General features: G+C 56.6%; 1 protein-coding gene across 4 annotated transcripts in view; it reads left to right on the top strand.

Annotated features, from left to right (window-relative positions):
* CDK18 (cyclin dependent kinase 18) overlaps positions 1–15,818 on the top strand; it is a 28,152-nt gene extending 12,334 nt beyond the window's left edge. For 2 of the 4 annotated variants that reach the window (XM_004028251.4, XM_004028253.5), the window contains exons 2-16: positions 6,182–6,332; positions 6,518–6,660; positions 7,267–7,392; positions 8,174–8,230; positions 9,100–9,214; positions 9,402–9,496; positions 9,805–9,867; positions 10,824–10,947; positions 11,078–11,198; positions 12,014–12,111; positions 12,339–12,444; positions 12,536–12,578; positions 13,279–13,369; positions 13,648–13,725; positions 14,363–15,818. In XM_004028251.4, coding sequence (XP_004028300.1) covers positions 6,203–6,332; positions 6,518–6,660; positions 7,267–7,392; positions 8,174–8,230; positions 9,100–9,214; positions 9,402–9,496; positions 9,805–9,867; positions 10,824–10,947; positions 11,078–11,198; positions 12,014–12,111; positions 12,339–12,444; positions 12,536–12,578; positions 13,279–13,369; positions 13,648–13,725; positions 14,363–14,397 — 1,425 coding nt within the window. In that variant the 5' untranslated portion in view covers positions 6,182–6,202 and the 3' untranslated portion in view covers positions 14,398–15,818. Of the gene's footprint in view, positions 1–6,181; positions 6,333–6,517; positions 6,751–7,266; positions 7,393–8,173; positions 8,231–9,099; positions 9,215–9,401; positions 9,497–9,804; positions 9,868–10,823; positions 10,948–11,077; positions 11,199–12,013; positions 12,112–12,338; positions 12,445–12,535; positions 12,579–13,278; positions 13,370–13,647; positions 13,726–14,362 lie in introns of all 4 variants that reach the window. The other 2 variants (XM_004028252.5, XM_063709111.1) reach the window with 1 other exon arrangement.
* The last annotated feature ends 3,064 nt before the right edge of the window (positions 15,819–18,882 follow it).

The following is an 18,882-nucleotide window of genomic DNA, read 5'->3' as shown; positions in this document are numbered from 1 at the left end:
CTGTCAACCTCCTTCTCCACCTCCATGGTCTCCAGGTCAAGGTCTCTCAGGGGTCCAGCCCCAAGGCAGGTATTAGGTCTGTGGCCTGGCACAGGTTGTCCCAGCAGTCAGTGGGCTGAGAATCTGCCTTGTCTGGACACTGGGGCCCTGGGGCTGGCCTGGCCTGCTCTGTGGAGCTTTCTTTCCTCCTAAGATAGAAGATGGGGCTTGTCTGCCAGTAACCGGGGTTCCCTGCCTTGCACGGGCCCCACCTGCGTGGCCCTGCAGTTGTCTAAGTAGGGGGGACCCTGCCTCCCTGGCCCTTCTCCCCCTCACATCTGCCAAGAGATGATCCTGCTCCCTGTCTCCTGGCCCTCTTCCATCCCGGGATCCAAAAGCACCTTGCGATAAGGAAGTCTGCAGGGATGTTTGATGAAGTTTATATGAGGACTCTTTTTGTCTGGGCAGTAGCTTGAGAGAGGAGAGCCAAGCTTTGCTGGACATCTTCCCTGTGCCAGTGGTGTGTTGTGTTGGCTCACCCAGCATGTTCGCTCAGATACCACTGTACATTGAAAATGTCACCTGCCCAACATCCAACTCCTGGTCTTCCCACTGAAACCACTACTCCCAGAATGCCTTGTCTCCTCCAGTGACTGTTCTATCCCTCCACTCCGGCTGCTTGGCCAAAACCCTGCTGCAGAGTCATGCTTGACTCTTTTCTCACCCACAACATACAAGCCATCTGCCGAGCTCTTTGCCTCCACCTTCAAAATATAGCCCAAATCCAGCCACTTCTCAGCACCTCCACTGCCCCCCGCTGGTCCCAGCCACCATTGAGCTCTCTCCCCTGGGCCTCAGCAGCAGCCTCCTGCCCGGGCTCCCTGCTCTACCCTTGCTCCCCTTGTCTGTTCTCAACACAGCAGCGTGTTAAAGCCTCAGTGCGATCATGTCACTCATCCGTTCAAACCCTCCTTACCCCTCGAGGCCCAACACAGCTGCTCCGCACTCCCATCCAGCATCTTCTCCAGCCACATCATCGTCCTGCAGTGAACCAGACTCATTTCTGCCTCAGGACCTTTGCCCCTGCTGTTCCCTTGTTGACCTGCTTCTCCCAGACCCTGCATGACTGACCCCCTCACCTTACACCTACTCTGGATTTCTCCTGAGATGTCACCTGCTTCTTGGGGAGGCCTTCTTGACCACCCTACTTAAACTTGCAACTGCACTTCCCACACCTTCCCTCTTTCCTGCATGAATTCCCATCATTGCACTTGTCACCATCCATCATACTGTGTGTTCATTCTGTTTATTGTCCGCACACCCCTACCCCTGTTAGAAGGTATTAGGAAAGGAATTAATGTCTGTTTCATTCATCTGTGGATTCTCAGGGTCTACAACAGTGCCTGGCATGCAGCAGGTGTTCAATAATTGTTAAATGAATGAATGGAGCCAGGGGTGAGAGGGGTTTTATCACGTCATTGCGATTCCATAGCCTGCTAGTGGTAGCACCAAAGTTTGAAACTGAGTTTGTTTGGCATGCAGTTCAGAGTAGGAGAAAACAGTCGAGCCTAGGCCACAGGGAAGGGGCAAGGGCGGGGAGGGCTCCAGGTAGGAGAAGAAAGGAGCAATATGGTCACATTTGTGCACTTGGCAACAACCAGGAAACTGCTGCGTGATTCTGAGCAAGCCATTTCCCCTCTTGGATGTTCAGCATCTTCACTGGGCAAGGGATGGGGATGGAGGCTGTGTGAGCGTCTTCCCCTGCTAACATTCTGGGAGGCCAGCCCTGCTCACTGGGGGCACAGTGGCCTCTGGCAAGTGCTGGCTTTCTTCCCAGCCTGGCTCCTCCTTCCTCCTTCTGTGCCACCCATGGCTCTGGCACCAGCAGGAGGTTCTGGGCCGGCTGCTGTGTCCCTGGGAAGAAGCAACTGGAGCTGGCTGAGAGCTTTATGACTTACCTGGGCAGGGAGGTGGGAGGGGAGGCTGGCTGGGGTCTGCCTGCCCACCCTGCAACTCCTCAGTGGGACTCTGCTCCTTCAACTTCCTCCACCCCCCACTGCCGGGCCAGCATCCCTGGACACCCATCACCCTCTTCCCCTGGCACCAGTTGCACGGGGACAGCCCCAGATGGCTCCTTGGTCTGGGGACAAAGGCTGTGCTGTGCCTGGCCCTGGGCTGGCCTCAGGCTGGTCATACTGAGCCCTTCTGTCCCCACTTGGGGGTGAGGGGTAGATAGCACTAAGGTGACAGGCCTTTTTCCTGTCTCCCTTCCCCCTCGACCCCCAAATCTGAGGAGCTGACTCTCCCAAGGGAAAAATGACAGAGGCATCTTGTGTCTTGACCTAGGGAACAACAGACTATTCACTGCCCAGTCTGCCCTGTCACACCCAAGACCCTGCTGGGTTCAATGCCCTGATTGTCCCCAGCAGAGAGAGACATCCACTCTGCTGTGGTCACCACCCCCACCGCCTGCTCCCCTGTCACCATCAGGAAGTCCATCCTACATCTGACCTCCATCCTTCCATCAGGAAGTCCATCCTACATCTGACCTCCATCCTTCCATCAGGAAATCCATCCTACATCTGACCTCCATCCCTCCTGCTGCTGTGACAGCCACTTCCTCTCAGGCTCCTCTCCTGCGGGTGGAGAACAGCTGGTCCCCATCGCCTGCACTGCTTGGCCCCACATTCCCGCTCCAGTCAGCTGCCTCTGGCCTCACCCTTCCTCCAGCTCCCAGCCCCACTGTCCTCCCCACCCCAGGCACAGGCTGGTGGCTCCTTGCTCCTCACTGAACCTTGGGGAGAGCAGGTGTGACTCAGGGCTGAATCTCTTTTGTCTTGCAGAAATGGGGGGCCTCGTTCCCGGAGGCTTTTAATGAGCTCCCCTCCCCTCACCCTACAAGCAAGAGCAAGGGTGTGAGATTTATGGTTGCTACTTGTAGATTCCTGAGCCGCAAATCCAACATGACATCCCATAAATCCCAGACTGCAGGATGGTTTTATGGGGAAGCCCTGTTTTTAGAAAGGGGTGTGGCTGGTCTCCATCCTGGCAGAGCTCAGACCTCAGGGAGCCAAGTGCCTGCCTCTCCCCACCCCCAGAGAACAACCATGACAAAGCACGGGGATATTGGGGACATCAGTTGGTGTGGTGCAGATGCACTGGCTTCCAGGACAGAGAGACTTCCTCTCCTGTGGGGGGCCTCCTGCTTCCCTCCCCTGCTCTGAGGATCCCCCATCTCAGCACAGGAGGGTGGCCTGGAAGCCTGGGCAGATAATTGTCCATGACCTGGACCTTAGATGTTTTCCTGGTCACCACTCCAGGTGTACACCATTGGATATGTTTTTTCAAATGCATTTTCCCAGGCACCATTCTCAGAACCTCAGTTCCAGAATCTCAGGGTAAGACCTAGGAATCTGAATTTTTTTTACAATGCTCCCTGGTGATTCTGATGTTCAGCTATCTTTGAAAATAATTGGCTGAGTGCTGTGGCTCATGCCTGTAATCCCAGCACTTTGGGAGGCCGAGGAGGGGCAGATCACTTGAGGTCAGGAGTTCGAGACCAGCCTGGCCAACATGGCGAAATCCTGTCTCTACTGAAAACACAAAAATTAGCCGGGTGTGGTGGCGCAGGCCTGTAATCCCAGCTACTCAGGAGGCTGAGGCATGAGAATCGCTTGAGCCCGGAAGGTGGAGGTTGCAGTGAGCCAAGATCACGCCACTGCACTCCAGCTTGGGTGATAGAGCACGACTCTATCTCAAAAAAAAAAAAAAGAGAAAAGGAAAAAAGAAAATAATTGATCTTTACAAGGAGCCATCTCCACTCTCCTATCTTGCTCGGAAATGGGAGTCACCAGGTAGGTGTGTCTGGGTCCTCTTGTCACTGGGACCCATACCCCCTGCCACCATCATGAAGCCTCCAGATTAGATCTCTGTGGCCTGAATGCTATACACAAGTGTGAGGCATGGTGGCTGCCCTCTGGAAGCTTCCTGTCTGCAAGAGTCCTGCAGACAGCAGGCCTGAGACATTGCACAGAGCCACAGAGGAGCGGCTGAAGATGACTGACAGGAAGGAGTTTAGGGATGGGGAGTCAGAAAAGTCCAAGGCTGGTGGGCTCTGCCAAGGAAGCCAGAGGAAGCGCTTTCAGCTACCTTCTCATCAAAGGAGGCATCACCAGCCCCTGAGTTTCTTGAGAATGGGGACCACCCTTTACTTGCCTCTGAAACCCTCATGCCTGGCACAATGCTGGCACGTAGTAGGTGCTCAGTTTTTTGGTTTGTTTGTTTGTTTGTTTTTTAAGACAGAGTCTTGCTCTGTCGCCCAGGCTGGAGTGCAGTGGCGCAATCTCCACTCACTGCAACCTCCGCCTCCCGGGTTCAAGCAATCCTCCTGCTTCAGCCTCCCAAGTAACTGGGATCACAGGCGCACACCACCATGCCCAGCTAATTTTTTTGTATTTTTAGTAGAGACAGGGTTTCGCCATGTTGGCCAGGCTGGTCTCAAACTCCTGACCTCAAGTGATTCACCTGCCTCAGCCTCCCAAAGTGCTGGGATTACAGGCATGAGCCACCATGCCCGGCCAGTTCGTTTGTTGAGTGGAACTGAGTGAGACTTCAGGGCCCACTGACAGTGATGGGCCTGCCTAGCACTGCAGACCCGAGGCCTCCACTCTGAAAGGCGCCAGCCCGCTAAAGGAATGAAGGAGAGCCTGTTCATACTCAGCCATGAGGATCAGGGCAGCTGGAGGGCCACAACTGAGCTGTGTTTGGGGGCAGCCAGGAGCATGCGCTGCCAGACAGAGGACCCTTTCCAGGCTGGCTGAGGACAGAAGGATGTGATCATTAAGCAAAGCCAACATGTTACTGACCCATAATCCCTTAAACCAGGAGGATTCGGGAAGGGCCTGGTCGCCTTGGCAACTAGGTGCTGGCCAGTGGCAGGGCTGAGAGCATCCTCCAGGAGTGGGCTGTGCCTGGTGCTGGTGCATGGGTAACAGCTGGGAGCGGGTGCAGGGCGGCCCATCACAGGGCTCACCCCCTGGTGCCTTCTTGCCAGCATGGATGGAAGCCCTTGTGAGGCCTCAAGGGCAGTGTGTGCAGAGCAGGATGAGAGGGGGGCTGCACTGAGTGTGTAGGAAACCGTGAAGGGAAGTGGAGGGGAGGTGAGACAGCACTGCTCTGGGTTTTCAGGGCAGGAGGGAGAAGGGAGGGTCTGCAGGAAGAAGCAGTTGCATGGGTCTCATTGAGTGGCCAGCAGGGCATCCTCTAATTCAGAGGGCATGAGGAGCTGGGTAGCCTGAAGAAGAAAGCTTTCATGGTTGGGGACAGGACCGTGGGGGTGGGCAGAGCAGCTTACCCCGCTCCTCCATGGTGTTCTCGGTAGGGGATACCTGCCTGCTTGGAGGGCTCTGGCATAGGAAGAGGCCAGCAGGGATCAAGCCTCATCTTTCCTAGGGCTCAACTCTATTAATGGCAAGCCTCTGTGTTTCCCCTGAGACCTTCCACTGCTCCTGACCTCCTGTATTTCAGCTGGAGAGGAGCCAGCTCTGATGCACTCTTCCCTTCCTCCTCCTTTTCCCCTCTTGCCTCCTGGGGCATGCCAGAGCAGAGACCTTCAGGTGTCAGTATCAGAGGTGAAATGAGGTTTGGACCCAATCATGTCCCAAGGGTGTTGGCCAAGCTGACATTGAGTTTACGGGCCTTGGTCAGTAAGATTTATTGGCTGTTGACACATTCAAGCCCTTGGACACAAGTTGGTAAATTTCTGCTGGTCCAAGGACTGCCTGGTTCTGGCACCCTCCCTGCCACCCCAGCCCTTCCCCCAAAACTCTCTAGACCTCCAGCAGCTAAAGAGCTTAGGTCTGGGGGGCCTTCAGGATCCTCTTTGCACATCGTGCCTGCTATTATGACCAATACTTTGCTGGACTAGGTGGTCCATAGAGAACTGCACAGGGTGTGGCGGGGCGGGCGGTGGGCAGTGGAGGCAGTGCTGAGAGTCACTGGGAGGAAGAAGGTGACTGGGAAGAAGAGGGTGAACACCCACCCTCAGAGGGGTCAAACTTTGCAGAAGACACAACCCTGGCTCCCAGTGATGGTGGCATACAGGGCGACAGAGCTTGATGAGAAAGCTGAATTCCCAGTGGGTGGAGACCTGGACTGGTTGCCTTGTTCTTTTCAACTGCTCCTCTCACACTTCCCATCTCAGGACCCGGCTGCCCAGTCCCTCATGATCATGAACAAGATGAAGAACTTTAAGCGCCGTTTCTCCCTGTCAGTGCCCCGCACTGAGACCATTGAAGAATCCTTGGCTGAATTCACAGAGCAATTCAACCAGCTTCACAACCGGCGGAATGAGGGTGAGAGGTCTGGGCCCACCCAGCACCTCTCCCACCTACCAGACACTCCCCAGTCACCTTCCCCTCCCCGCCCACCCCTTCCCCACTGGCCTTAGGGGAGGAGCACAGCACTGGGGGAGGGGAGCTACCCTTCTCTCCCTCAGGGCAGAGAGGCAGGGAGGGGAGCTGACGCCTGTCCCTCTTAGACTTGCAGCTCGGTCCTCTTGGCAGAGAACCCCCGCAGGAGTGCAGCACCTTCTCCCCAACAGACAGCGGGGAGGAGCCGGGGCAGCTGTCCCCTGGCGTGCAGTTCCAGCGGCGGCAGAACCAGCGCCGCTTCTCCATGGAGGTGAGGGCCTCTGGAGCTCTGCCCCGGCAGGTGGCAGGATGCACGCACAAGGGTGTGCACAGGAGGGCAGCTGCCTTACAGCCAGACTTTGTGAGTTCAAATTCCACCTCTGCCATTCATTAGCTCTGTGACTTTGAGCAAGTTACTCAACCTCTGTGCACCATGGTCTCCTTGTCTTTAAAATGGTCTCCATGGATTAAATGGGTTTATCTACGCCAAGTGCTTAGAACATTCCTGAATTTAGCAAGGGCTAGACAATTTGACTATTTGCTCCACACACATATGCCCAAGTATATGAAAAAATACACTTACAGAATCGGTGCCTGTAAAGGCATGAGATTGACGTTGCACAGATGGTGATACTGTGGCCCAGAGAGGCAGAGAGTGACCTGGCTGTGCTAAGGTCACACAGCAGCCCCAGGTGTTCACGTGTATGTCTTGAGCACACACTGGGAGCAGCTGTGAGCCTGGGGTCACAGCCTGTGATTGGGCTCTGAATGGTTGTTCTGCAGGGAACGCTAGGTCCAGAGTGAAAGTCTGGAGCCCCACAGCCCTAACTACCCTGAAGCCAACAGTGGTGTCCCCATCTCATCCCTGTCACCACAGGACGTCAGCAAGAGGCTCTCTCTGCCCATGGATATCCGCCTGCCCCAGGAATTCCTACAGAAGCTACAGATGGAGAGCCCAGATCTGCCCAAGCCGCTCAGCCGCATGTCCCGCCGGGCCTCCCTGGTGAGTCCCAAGAGGGTCAGAGGACACAAGGTGGGGTGATATGCCCTCCCCAGCATGGGCATATCAGTCCCAGCTGAGGCCTAGATGGGATTTCGAGGAAGATTCCTGGGCCTCTGGTGCCACCTGCTGGCTTGAGTGCATTCAACTAGATCGTCCTCCTGCATCAATATCCATTTCCTAGATGGGTCTCACTTGGGCTGGAATGGGATTCTAAGCCCACACTGGGTCCCACGGTCTCCACATGGTTAAGATCAATAGGCCAGCTGGCATGTGCCTTCCAGTCCTAACTGCCTATCAGAGCTGTTTGGGACATCTTACAAAACACAGACTCTACCTCCAGACACCTATAGAATCAGCCTCTCTGGCTAGAGGGTCCAGGAATCCGTCTTGTTAAGGGTTGGATACACCTGAGCTAGAAGTGCGCTGATGAGAGACACAGTCAGAGAGGTGGATTCTGAACTGGACACTCAAGGTACAATGGGAAAAAAGGCAGCACTCACTCTGGAGGAGCTCGTGGTCTCAGTCGGAGACACAGGTAGTCAAGATGTGCAACAATCCCAGGTGCCACAGCTCTGGGCTCTATACTCTTGACTGTCCTGGGAGGAAGAAACTCACACTTTCACGAGCTCTGTCCTTTATCACAGGGATAAAGGGAAAAGGAGCCCCTTGCACCATGGAGTCTCATCCCTTCCCTCCCAGAGGCTGGAGTTGGGGGAGGCGTCATGTCTGTGGAGCTGCTAAGGGCTTCAAGCTCACGGCATTCTATGTCTCTCCCTCTCAGTCAGACATTGGCTTTGGGAAACTGGAAACATACGTGAAACTGGACAAACTGGGAGAGGTAAGACGCTGGGTTTGGTCTTCTCCGAATAGCCAGGCAGGATGGCTTGGAGAAGGGGCAGACCTCCCTAGTCGGCCCTCTCTGGTCAGCCCTCTCTGGTTGGCCCTCTCCTGGCCCCTGCCCCATAGAGGTGCACAGTCTTGGCCGTGCACTCTGGCCCAGCCTTTGGCAGGGATTGAAGTGAGCTCAGATCCTGAAGGAGGGCGTGAGGATAGAGTAGCCATGGCCCTGGGCAGAATCCAGTCTTTTTTTTTTCTGCAAGTCCTTCTTGCCTGGGTTCAAAACCTAGCTCCACCATTTACTAGCTCTGTGACCTTTGGTGAGTTACATGACCTCTCTGTGTGCCTCAGTTTCTTCCTCTGTCCAATGAGACAGGAATTGTCCTATCACATAGGGTTATTGTGAGGATTGGGCAGGTTAGTGTAATCAGCTTATGTACGGCACACAGACAATGCCTGGCACATAGGAAGTGCTGTGTCACTTAGCTATTTCTGTTGTCACTGTGCAGAGGCCTGGGGTGGGTGAAGGTTTATAGAGAGAGGGAACACACAGCCCTTTCCCTCCAGGAGCCCAAAGAGGTGACCTCTGTGTAAACATCAGCATCGTATAAGGAAGAAAAAACCTGGTGTTATCATAGAGGGGCACGCAGCGTGCTGGGGCTAAGAGGAAGGACGGATTCACTCCAACTGGGGAGTCATTAGGGACGCTTCCTGGAGGAAGTAGGCTTTGGAGGAAACAGCATGTCAGTAAAGGGAGGAAGGGCACTCAGGCCCCAGTCGTAGCCCAGGAAGAGGCACAAATGGGGAGGCACTGGACAGAGGCCAGCAGCACCTGAATGTGCCTGGGGCCGCTGCGGCCCTCCATCCCAGGGCACCTATGCCACAGTCTTCAAAGGGCGCAGCAAACTGACGGAGAACCTCGTGGCCCTGAAAGAGATCCGGCTGGAGCACGAGGAGGGAGCGCCCTGCACTGCCATCCGAGAGGGTACAGCATCCTAGGCTCCCACGCTCCCCTGGGGGCTTCAGGAGGAGGGGTTCACCAGCCTGTGCCCTTGTGGGAGCTGGGGGTGGAGGATCATTGCTGGAATGGGACTCCTGGCACTGACCCCAAGAAAAGAGGGTATGGGGACACATGGGGTCCTAGGGACCCAGGTGGACCTGTCTCCTCACAGTGTCTCTGCTGAAGAACCTGAAGCACGCCAATATTGTGACCCTGCATGACCTCATCCACACAGATCGGTCCCTCACCCTGGTGTTTGAGTACCTGGTGAGAGTCCGGCTGGGGCTGGCCGCCTCTCCCTCTTGTGGTGGAAACGGGGTGTGGGTAGGGGAGTGGGAAGCTGAGAGAGTGGGAGTAGTGGGATCAGGGCGACCCAGGCCTTGTTCTGGAATCAGATTTTCAGATGCTCCCGTGCAGGAGTGGGCCACGAGCTCAGGCTTACGGGTGGCTCGAGCCAGGGTCCCACTAGTGGGCGTGGGCCCTTCCCAAGGAGGGGCTTCCTCTCCTCAGCCTGTGTCTGGGCTTCTGGCCAGGGGTCAGTGTGGGGCAGGACTGAGCCACACTCTGTGTTCCAGGACAGTGACCTGAAGCAGTATCTGGACCACTGTGGGAACCTCATGAGCATGCACAACGTCAAGGTGAGGCCTCGGGGGCAGGGTCCCCCCCATCTTGGCAGCCACCTGTCCAGAAGCCCAGTGTGGGGACCCACTCTCACCACCAGGGATCCGGCTGCTGAGGTGGCTCAGACCTTCCCACGCAGGAAAGAGGGAGAGGGCAATGCCATCAACGAGTCCAGGAACTGGGTTGAGCGCTTTACCCCAAGAACAGACACACATTGTCTGCCACTGTCTAGCTGTTGGTATAAAACCCACTCTCAACTCTGAACATCAGTTTCCCAGTCTGTCAAATGGGAGTGTGAGCTACCTGCCAAAATGCAGGGAGGCTTCTGGGGAAGCTCGGGGTTATGAATGACCTCTCCTGGTGTTTGTTAAAGAATCAAGGCTGGGCATGGTGGCCCACGCCTGTAATCACAGCACTGGGAGGCCAAGGCAGGAAGATGGCTTGAGCCCAGGAGTTTGAGACCAGCCTGGGCAACATGGCAAGACCTCATCTCTACTAAAAATTGAAAAATTAGCCGGGCACAGTAGCGTGCACCCAGAGTCCCAGCTGCTTGAGAGGCTGAGGCAGGAGGGCCACTTGAGCCTGGGAGGTTGAGGCCGCAGTGAGCCATGATCACACCACTGCACTCCAGCCTGGGTGACAGAGTAAAACCCTGTCTCTAAAAGAAAAAAAAAAAAAAAGGGATCAAGCACATATGTCTCCACATAGGCAGGCATCCTGACCCCCGTGCTCCTGACTGAGACTTCTCTGGCCTCCCCCACACTCACTTTGTCCTCTGCACCCCTGGTGTCCTCCCCTCTGGATGGGATTCCCTGGTGTGGGTGGGGTCCAGGATGGGGGCTGCAGGGTGTGCAGAAGAATGAGGGGCTTGTGCTGACCTCACTGCCAAGCCCCTGCCCCCATCCTGGTCCCAGCCTTGGAGTAGAGGCTCAGGGCCACCTTCCACCCCACATTTCTCTTCCTCCTCCCCCAGATTTTCATGTTCCAGCTGCTCCGGGGCCTCGCCTACTGTCACCACCGCAAGATCCTGCACCGGGACCTGAAGCCCCAGAACCTGCTCATCAACGAGAGGGGGGAGCTGAAGCTGGCCGACTTTGGTGAGGCTGGGGCTAGGGTGGGGGTCTGACACTACTGGGTTGCCTCAGGGTGTGGGTGCAGTGGAGGAGGGCATAGCAGTCAACCCCACAGCACCTATGGACAGAGGTCCAGTGACATGTCTGCCCCCAGGACTGGCCAGGGCCAAGTCAGTGCCCACAAAGACTTACTCCAATGAGGTGGTGACCCTGTGGTACAGGCCCCCCGATGTGCTGCTGGGATCCACAGAGTACTCCACCCCAATTGATATGTGGTGAGTGAGCACTGTGGGGACCGAGGAGGGGAGGACAGGCCTGGCCACACCTCCAGACTCTCCTTTGCTGCCCCAAGGGCCTTGGGGAAGAACTGCCTAACTTCCTTTGCCTAAAAGCCTTGTGACATCCTGCTGAAATGGATGTTAAAAAATTAAGTCTGAAATATAATAGGTTAGGGTTTCCCTGGCTTAAATAGACCCCCCACGCCTGTGCATTTGAAATCCTCCCCCAGAGGCCTGTGGGGGGTTACCAGAGACCCAGAGGGTCCAGGAGGGCCCCTATAGTAAATACGATGAATCTTCCCCAAGCATCAGTCCCAGTGAAAATTTTGAGAGAAGTACTATTTTTATGTTAAAATGAACAAGCGTATGATTTGGTGTAAAATGAAAAATCAGCCCAGATTGCAAGCCAAGCCGCCAGGGGTGATGAATGGCTGCTGTGACTCCGCCCCAAGGTTCCCCGGGAGAATGGATTTATGTACTTCTCTCTTCCAGTGGGGCACACAGTGGAGAGAGTTTGAGACAACACTGCTGAGAGAATTGCCACATGGGCGCTGGCTGCACAGACCCAAACCTCACAGAGTGAAAGGGGAGAGGTCGCAGCTTTCCCGAGCCCAGGGAAGCCCCCCAGAGAGGGGCTGTAGTGGGGGCTGGGCAGTTCTAGGAGCCTCCACTGCCCTGGGCCACCCCTCCGCCGCCAGAGCCACGACCCCTGCAGCCGCCTGTGGCAGGTCGTCATTGGTGCCCTGGTGGAGCAGCCCTAGGAAGGGCGGCCGCCCCTGCCTGATGCCGACCCTACCCCTTGCTCCCCGCAGGGGCGTGGGCTGCATCCACTACGAGATGGCCACAGGGAGGCCCCTCTTCCCGGGCTCCACAGTCAAGGAGGAGCTGCACCTCATCTTTCGCCTCCTCGGTCAGTCTCCCGCTGCTCCGTCCCTCTCACCACCAGGGGGCGCCGGAACTCCTCCAGCCCAGGCGCGGAGTGGGACGGGGAGGAGCGGCTCGGCAGCTTCTCTCCGGGGCGGGGACCCCCTGTGGCCTCGGCCATCTTTGCTCCCACCTCCTACATTGCATCCCTTTCAAGTCGGCCTTGGCCCTGGGCCTCACGCAGGCCCTCCCCACCCTCTCTCGTCTCCCCAGGGACCCCCACAGAAGAGACGTGGCCCGGCGTGACCGCCTTCTCTGAGTTCCGCACCTACAGCTTCCCCTGCTACCTCCCGCAGCCGCTCATCAACCACGCGCCCAGGTAGCCCCTGCGCCCGCCGCCCCTCCTGCTGCGGCCCTGGCTCTCCCATCCCCAATCAGGCACAGCCTGTGTCCGCGCCTTCTCCTTGCAGGTTGGATACGGATGGCATCCACCTCCTGAGCAGCCTGCTGCTGGTGAGTGTCCTCCCGGCGGGGCCCAGGGAGAGGCAGCCAAAGAGCCAAGTCCCTGTGCCCCATGCCGGGCCTACGCCCCAACTTCTGTGGCTCGTGTGCTTATACGTCTTTGAAACATCTCCCCTGTACTCTCCACCCCCAAGGCCAAGGGGAGCGCTGGCCTCCATACACATCCTCTGGAGTCTGTGCACTGCGAGCCCAAACCCGTTACTTAGCTGTGTAGCTCTGGGCAAGTTACAGAGCTCCTCCATGCCTCAGTTTCCTCAGCTGCAAAGTGGGATTAATGCCTATTTTATAAGATGGCCGTGAGGATACATTGAGATGACGGGACACACTTAGTGTGGTGCCTGTCTTGTAAGGCACACGGTGAAGGGTTGTTATCGGCACTACGCTTCCCGTTACGGATGTTCTCCATCTGATCATGGTTGGTTTGCATCTGTATTTCTATCCCAAGAGAAGGTCACTCTCCTGAAGTTTCATTTCTGGTTTTTCCTGGTGGCTGGAGACCGAGGAGCCTTCCCCTGAGTCTTGAGATGGCCTGAGGTTGGGTTTGTGGTAGGGGCTGGAGGCTGACCTGGGGCTTCTCCTGTTAGCCTCAAGCCCCACCCATCTTGGTGCTCTAACCAGCACTGGAGTCCTGCTGCCCAGAGGGTTTGCAGCCCCCCAGCCGGGCCCAATAGCCCCACCCTGTGCCTTTCAGTATGAATCCAAGAGTCGCACGTCAGCAGAGGCTGCCCTGAGTCACCCCTACTTCCGGTCTCTGGGAGAGCGTGTGCACCAGCTTGAAGACAGTGAGTACTGGGGGTTCGGGAGCAGGGCCACCCAGAACCAAGGAAAGGGGTTGGTGAGTGTGGGCAGAAGAACCAGAACAAAGAGGCCAGAGGCCCCAGGCCCAGCAGAGCAGCCCCGGGCACCTTGCCTTCCCTGCTGGGGTTCTCATTCCAAATTGAGGGGGCAAACAGTGGAAATGAGACACTGCCTCGAGGGCTCAGTTGGTCCTTCTGGGCCAGTCCTCACTGGAGGCCACCTCCACGCAGCCCTCTCCAGACTATGCACTTCTCTCCCCCAGCTGCCTCCATCTTCTCCCTGAAGGAGATCCAGCTCCAGAAGGACCCAGGCTACCGAGGCTTGGCCTTCCAGCAGCCAGGTAGGGGCCTGTGCTCTCCTGGACCCCTCCCCTTGTTAGTGGAAGCCAGAGCAGGCGACCCCTCCCCAGTGGGGACTCCCATGGTCCCCCCACCACTGGCTTCCCTTTGGACTCTTTGGGGAGCAGAGAAGGGGTTGGTTTCTCCTGCCTAGACTTCCTCGTCCAGCTCTTCCCTCCTCAACCCTCCACCCCAGACAGGACAGTGCATTTGACAGTAGCCCTGGCAAAGAGGCATGCTGTCTCTGGTGCATTCTCTCTGCAAACCCTGAGCTCTCTAATCAGATTCCATCCTGGGAGAACGGTACTTTGTTCCTAGAACAGTCAATGGCCTTGGACATTGACAGATGCTTTCCATGCATCGTCTTCTTTAATCTTAAAATACCCCTTGAAGTTAGTACTATTAATATTCCCCATTTCATAGTCAATGAAACTGAGGCTCTGGGAGGTTAAGTCACAAGTTCATGCAGCTAGTAAGTAGTAGAGATGGGATTTGACACCAGGTCAGACAGGCTCCTGTTTGCATGCCCTTGCTTGCTCTGTCAGAGCAGCTCTGGGGGACAGCGACTGTCCCTGCTGACCTGGGGTACCCCTCAGCCCAGCCTCCTCCCTGCAGCCCCACCTCTTCTCCATTCTCCAGGACGAGGGAAGAATAGGCGGCAGAGCATCTTCTGAGCCACGCCCACCTTGCTGTGGCCAAGGGACAAGAGATCACATGGAGCACAAATTCGGTTAGGATGGAGCCTGTGTGGCCCTCGGAGGACTGAAGAACAAGGGCTGACAGCCAGCCTGGAAGACCGCTTGGCAGCCCTTCTGGCCACAGCTGTTTCTTCTTTGTGCTTCTCGTGTGCCTCCCCAGTAGCCCTCACCTGCATACCAACTCCTCCATTCCCCACGTTGGGGCTGGCATGAGCTGCTTCCCTGAGAGGACGTGAGAGGGGGGGCGGTTCTCGTACCCTCTCCCACCCTGGTGTTTGGGCACCTGTGTGGGATGCACATGGATGACAGAATCAAGGCAGCGCCAGGATGGGCACTCTGCCCTGGATACAGGCTCTACCCTCCTCCCCCAGGGCCTGCCTAGTGCCAGTTTGGTAGTCCCCCTTTCTGGCCCCTTGGAGCCCACACACGTTTCATCTTTTTCCCCTCTGAGAGCAAGAAGAGACATGGCATGTTCTCTGGGACCCTGGAATCCTAGGTACCCACATGTGTGCCAAAGCCTACCCCACCTGGCAGGTGTCCCACAGCAACAGAAGGAATAGTAGTCCCCACTCTTTCCATCAGCCCTACCCTACCCTCATTCCCTGACACCCTCTGGCTTGAACCATGGCTGAGCAGTGCCGGCATATGCTTCGCCAGCATGCTTGGATGCCCAGCTGTGTCCAGAGGTGGCCTGGGACCGCCAGTTGCACTCCTGCCACCTCAGCCAGCCCCTGCCCAGCTCATCAGTCTGAATGGAGTTGCCTTAAATTGGCAGGTGGTACCGTACTCACTGCCCTTGGAGCTGTGACCGGCTCCTGCCTGTCCACCCCCTCCCGAGGTGGCTCCTGCTTACCTTATCATCCCGGGGCTCTGATTAGCCAGGCCTGGTCAGGGTCCTGGGGACAGCACCCAGATATGCAGAGTCACCCTGACACTGGTGCCGGGCTGACCTCAGCTCCCGAAGGCTCTCACAGCCTCCCCATCCTTCCTTCCCAGCCCTTGTGGCTCTGTCCACCTGATCCCAATATCAGCCTCCCCCAGCCCCTGCCACCCCAGAGGGCGGCCACGACAGGGAGAGGTGTAGATGCCACCATCTGAGGGAGAGGAACGTGGAACAGGAGCAGGCTCTGATGCTGAGAGGCTTGCCTCCGGGGGCTGGAAGCCTGGGTGGCCAGGGCCCCTGAAGAAGGCTCCCCTCTGTATCCCCCAGGTCTCCTCAACACTGGGCTGATCCTGAATGGCACAGGCCAAGGGGAGGCCAGCCTCGCCTTTCTACCCAGGCCCCCTGCCCTGCCCACCTCACCTCAGGCCCCCACCCTCCACTCCTCCCCACGGTACTGTGAACGTCGTGTGACTCAGTGCAGAGACAGATAATATATTTAATTCATGTACAGAAAGGAGCGAGCAGTCTCGTACAGAAAAGCTGACTTTGATAGATTGATGCCAAAGATGGAGAACCGAAGGCCCCTCTCCAGGCCTAATGAGTGTAGGTGGGGCGTGCTTGTATGTATGTGTGTGTGTGTATATATATATATATATAGTGAGGAGAGAGTTTGATTTGTGTGTATCTCTGACCTCCCCCACACCCCAGGCTGTGGGACGAGTGCCTAGCATTCACCTTGCTATATCCTGGGTGCTGCTGCATTCAGAGCCAGAAGTTGGCTCTTGCTGAGGAGCATCAGTGGTTGCTGTGGGTGGGCAGAGGAGTCCCAGGCCTGGGAGTCTGACCTGTGGCCTGGCATTGGCCCAAGTTGGTGCCTGTGGGGTGGGGCCGGCCAGGAGAGCAAAGAGGGACCCCTGGGCGGGGGTCTGGGGTCTGGCCGTGCAGCTAATGCCTGTGTTCCTGATGCCAAATGGCCCCCTGGCTTCTGGGGAGGGAGGTAGGCAAGATCAAGATGAGGTTGACATGGGAGATGGCCAAGGCCAGGACAGCAGGACGAGGGTGTGGGCCTCACTGTAATTCAGGCTCTGCAAGAATTGCCGCAGACCTCAAATACACCTCCTGCTGCTGCCTAGACTGCCTCCCCACCTTTGATCTGGACACAACCCACCCCCGCAACACATCATACACAGCTCCCAAAGTGCTCAGAGTCCTGCTGTTGTCCAATTCGGTGTCCAGGTTTGTTCTTCCCGAGACCACTCTGAGAATGCCAGGCCCGAAACCCTGCCTCCTGACCTGTCCTCATGCCTGGCCTTAAGCACTTTGCAGTTTGCCGGCATGGTTTGCAGTTACTTAAGAGGGTGGCTGCTTTCCAGAGGAGGAAGCTGATGCTGAGGTTGATGATGTCTCCCAAGGCTCTGGAAGTAAGGGGCGGGCCAGGGCTCCATTCTCAGCTCAGCACCAGTTCTACCGAAGGAGACCTCCTCACTTTGCTTGTAGGCAGCCAGACACCAAAGTAGGGTCGTAACTCAGACAATTAGTGCTTGAGGGGAGGAGAAGGGCCGGGAAATGCATTGGTGGGAATTGGAAACCAGACATTTATTAAGTTCCCTGCTGGGTGCTGGGCAGCCCTGTGCCCAGGCATTGTCTCACTGAATCCTCATAGAAACCCCCCTTTCTCCCCACTTTGCAGATGAGGACAGGAGCCTCCCAGGGGTAGCCTGGGGTCACATACCAAATTAGAATCCCAGGTGTCTGCCCCCCAGCCCTGTGGTCTTTAAGGAGTGGGAGGCGTGGGGAGGGTGAAGTGGAGACAGTGCAGAGGCCCTGGAGGGAGGAAAACACACAAGGAAGGATATGGGCAGATGCTGCCTTGAGGAGCACTTTGCAAGGCAACTCTTGTGGCAGGCAGAGGTGGCCTGGAGTCGCTGGGGGCAGCCGTTCTTGCTGCTGCAGCTGTGGCCCTGCTGAGGAGGCACACACCTAGGGGCTTCTGACATCAGGCATGCTGAGCTTCTGCCCTAGAAAGCTGCCAGGGCTGGGAGTGCCGGCCAGCCTGGGGGTGTGGAACTCAGCTGGACAGGCCTACACCAGGCCTTGGATATGATTGGTGCTCAAAAAGTGATGGCTCCGGAGAAGGAAGCTGGGTTCGGGTGTGAAGAGGGGCTGAGTGATTTTGGCCATGAGCTGCCACTGGGCTCCCAGGGACCAGGCTGAGCTACAACCCAACCCAGTGTCCTGGAGCCCTCGGTTTCCTGGGCACCCCTGCAATCATTTCCTTATTCCAGTGACTCAAAAACAGGAGCCTGCCCCATTCTGCTGGAATCCCCGGCCCAAAGCAGCCTTTTACAAGTCATTACCCCTCTGGCCTCACTTGTCATCTGCCTGCTTCTGGGACAGGTCAGGAATATCCAGGGTGCAGATGCCGTCCCCTCCAGCATGGCCACTTGGCAGGGGCATTTGAGGCATGTAGCAGCCCTGCAGCTTCAGACAAAATGTCCTATTTGCTGAACTCTACAGGGTGGGGGTGATATCAGCTCCTCTGCTTGGCACTGCCCACATCATCTTGCACCCCGGTGGGACCTGGAGCTCGCTCTCCCCTGCCCCACCCTCCTGTGGGCTCCCATTCACCCTGCCCCTACTCTCTGGGTCCAGTGGTCAGGGCTGATGTCTAATAGGCCACCACTCCTCTACCCTGCTAGGCCCCCTGGGTCAGCCAAGTGTCAGACACTGTTGCAGGCCTGCTCCTTTCCTCCCTCCTTGAAGCATCCCAGCCTCCTTTGGGCCATCTCCCCACCTCTATCACTGCTCAGACCCTTGCTTTTGGCCATGACACTCTACAGCACCCCAGTGAGCCCCTCTATCTCCAGAGCAAATCATCAGCACCATGAATTAGCCACAGCCTCCTCCATGCCTGGCCCTGTGCTAGATGCCAGGACACCAAGATGCATGACATTCCACCCCCACCTTCCAGAAGCTCAGACCTGCTGGCAGAGATGGCCTTGATTACAACAGGTTTTCTCAAGAACCCACTGTGCACCCGGTGCTGTGCTAGGCACTGAGGATACAGCTGTGAACAAGATGGCCAAGCCCTACTCTCATAGAGCTTATGTTCCAGTGGGGAGTATAAGACGTTATCCAAATCAACAGGCATATCAAGGGGTCATAAGTGTGATGAGACAAAATAAGGCAGGGGCAGGTTTGAGGGGGAAGAATGTGATGGCATAGGGAGGGGAACTGCCTGGTCAGGGAGGGACCTCTCCATCAAAAATGAACTATGGGCTGGGCATGGTGGCTCACACCTGTAATTCCGGCACTTTGGGATGCCAAGGCAGGCAGATCGGTTGAGCCCAAGGGTTTGAGATCAGCCTGGGCAACATAGCGAGACCCCTATTTAAAAAAAAATTAGCTGGGCGTGACAGCTCATGCCTGTAGTCTCAGCTACTCAGGAGGCTGAGGTAGGAGGATCACTTGAACCCAGGTCGAGCCGCAGTGAGCAGTGATCGTGCCACTACCATCCAGCCTGGGCAATGGAGTGAGACCCTGTACCAAAAAAAAAAAAAAAAAGTGAGCTATGTTGT

This window comes from Gorilla gorilla, chromosome 1 (genome assembly GCF_029281585.2).
Source record: "Gorilla gorilla gorilla isolate KB3781 chromosome 1, NHGRI_mGorGor1-v2.1_pri, whole genome shotgun sequence".
Classification (NCBI taxonomy): domain Eukaryota; kingdom Metazoa; phylum Chordata; class Mammalia; order Primates; family Hominidae; genus Gorilla; species Gorilla gorilla.
The sequence above is the reverse complement of the archived record's forward strand: the minus strand, read 5'-3'. Positions and strand labels throughout refer to the sequence as shown.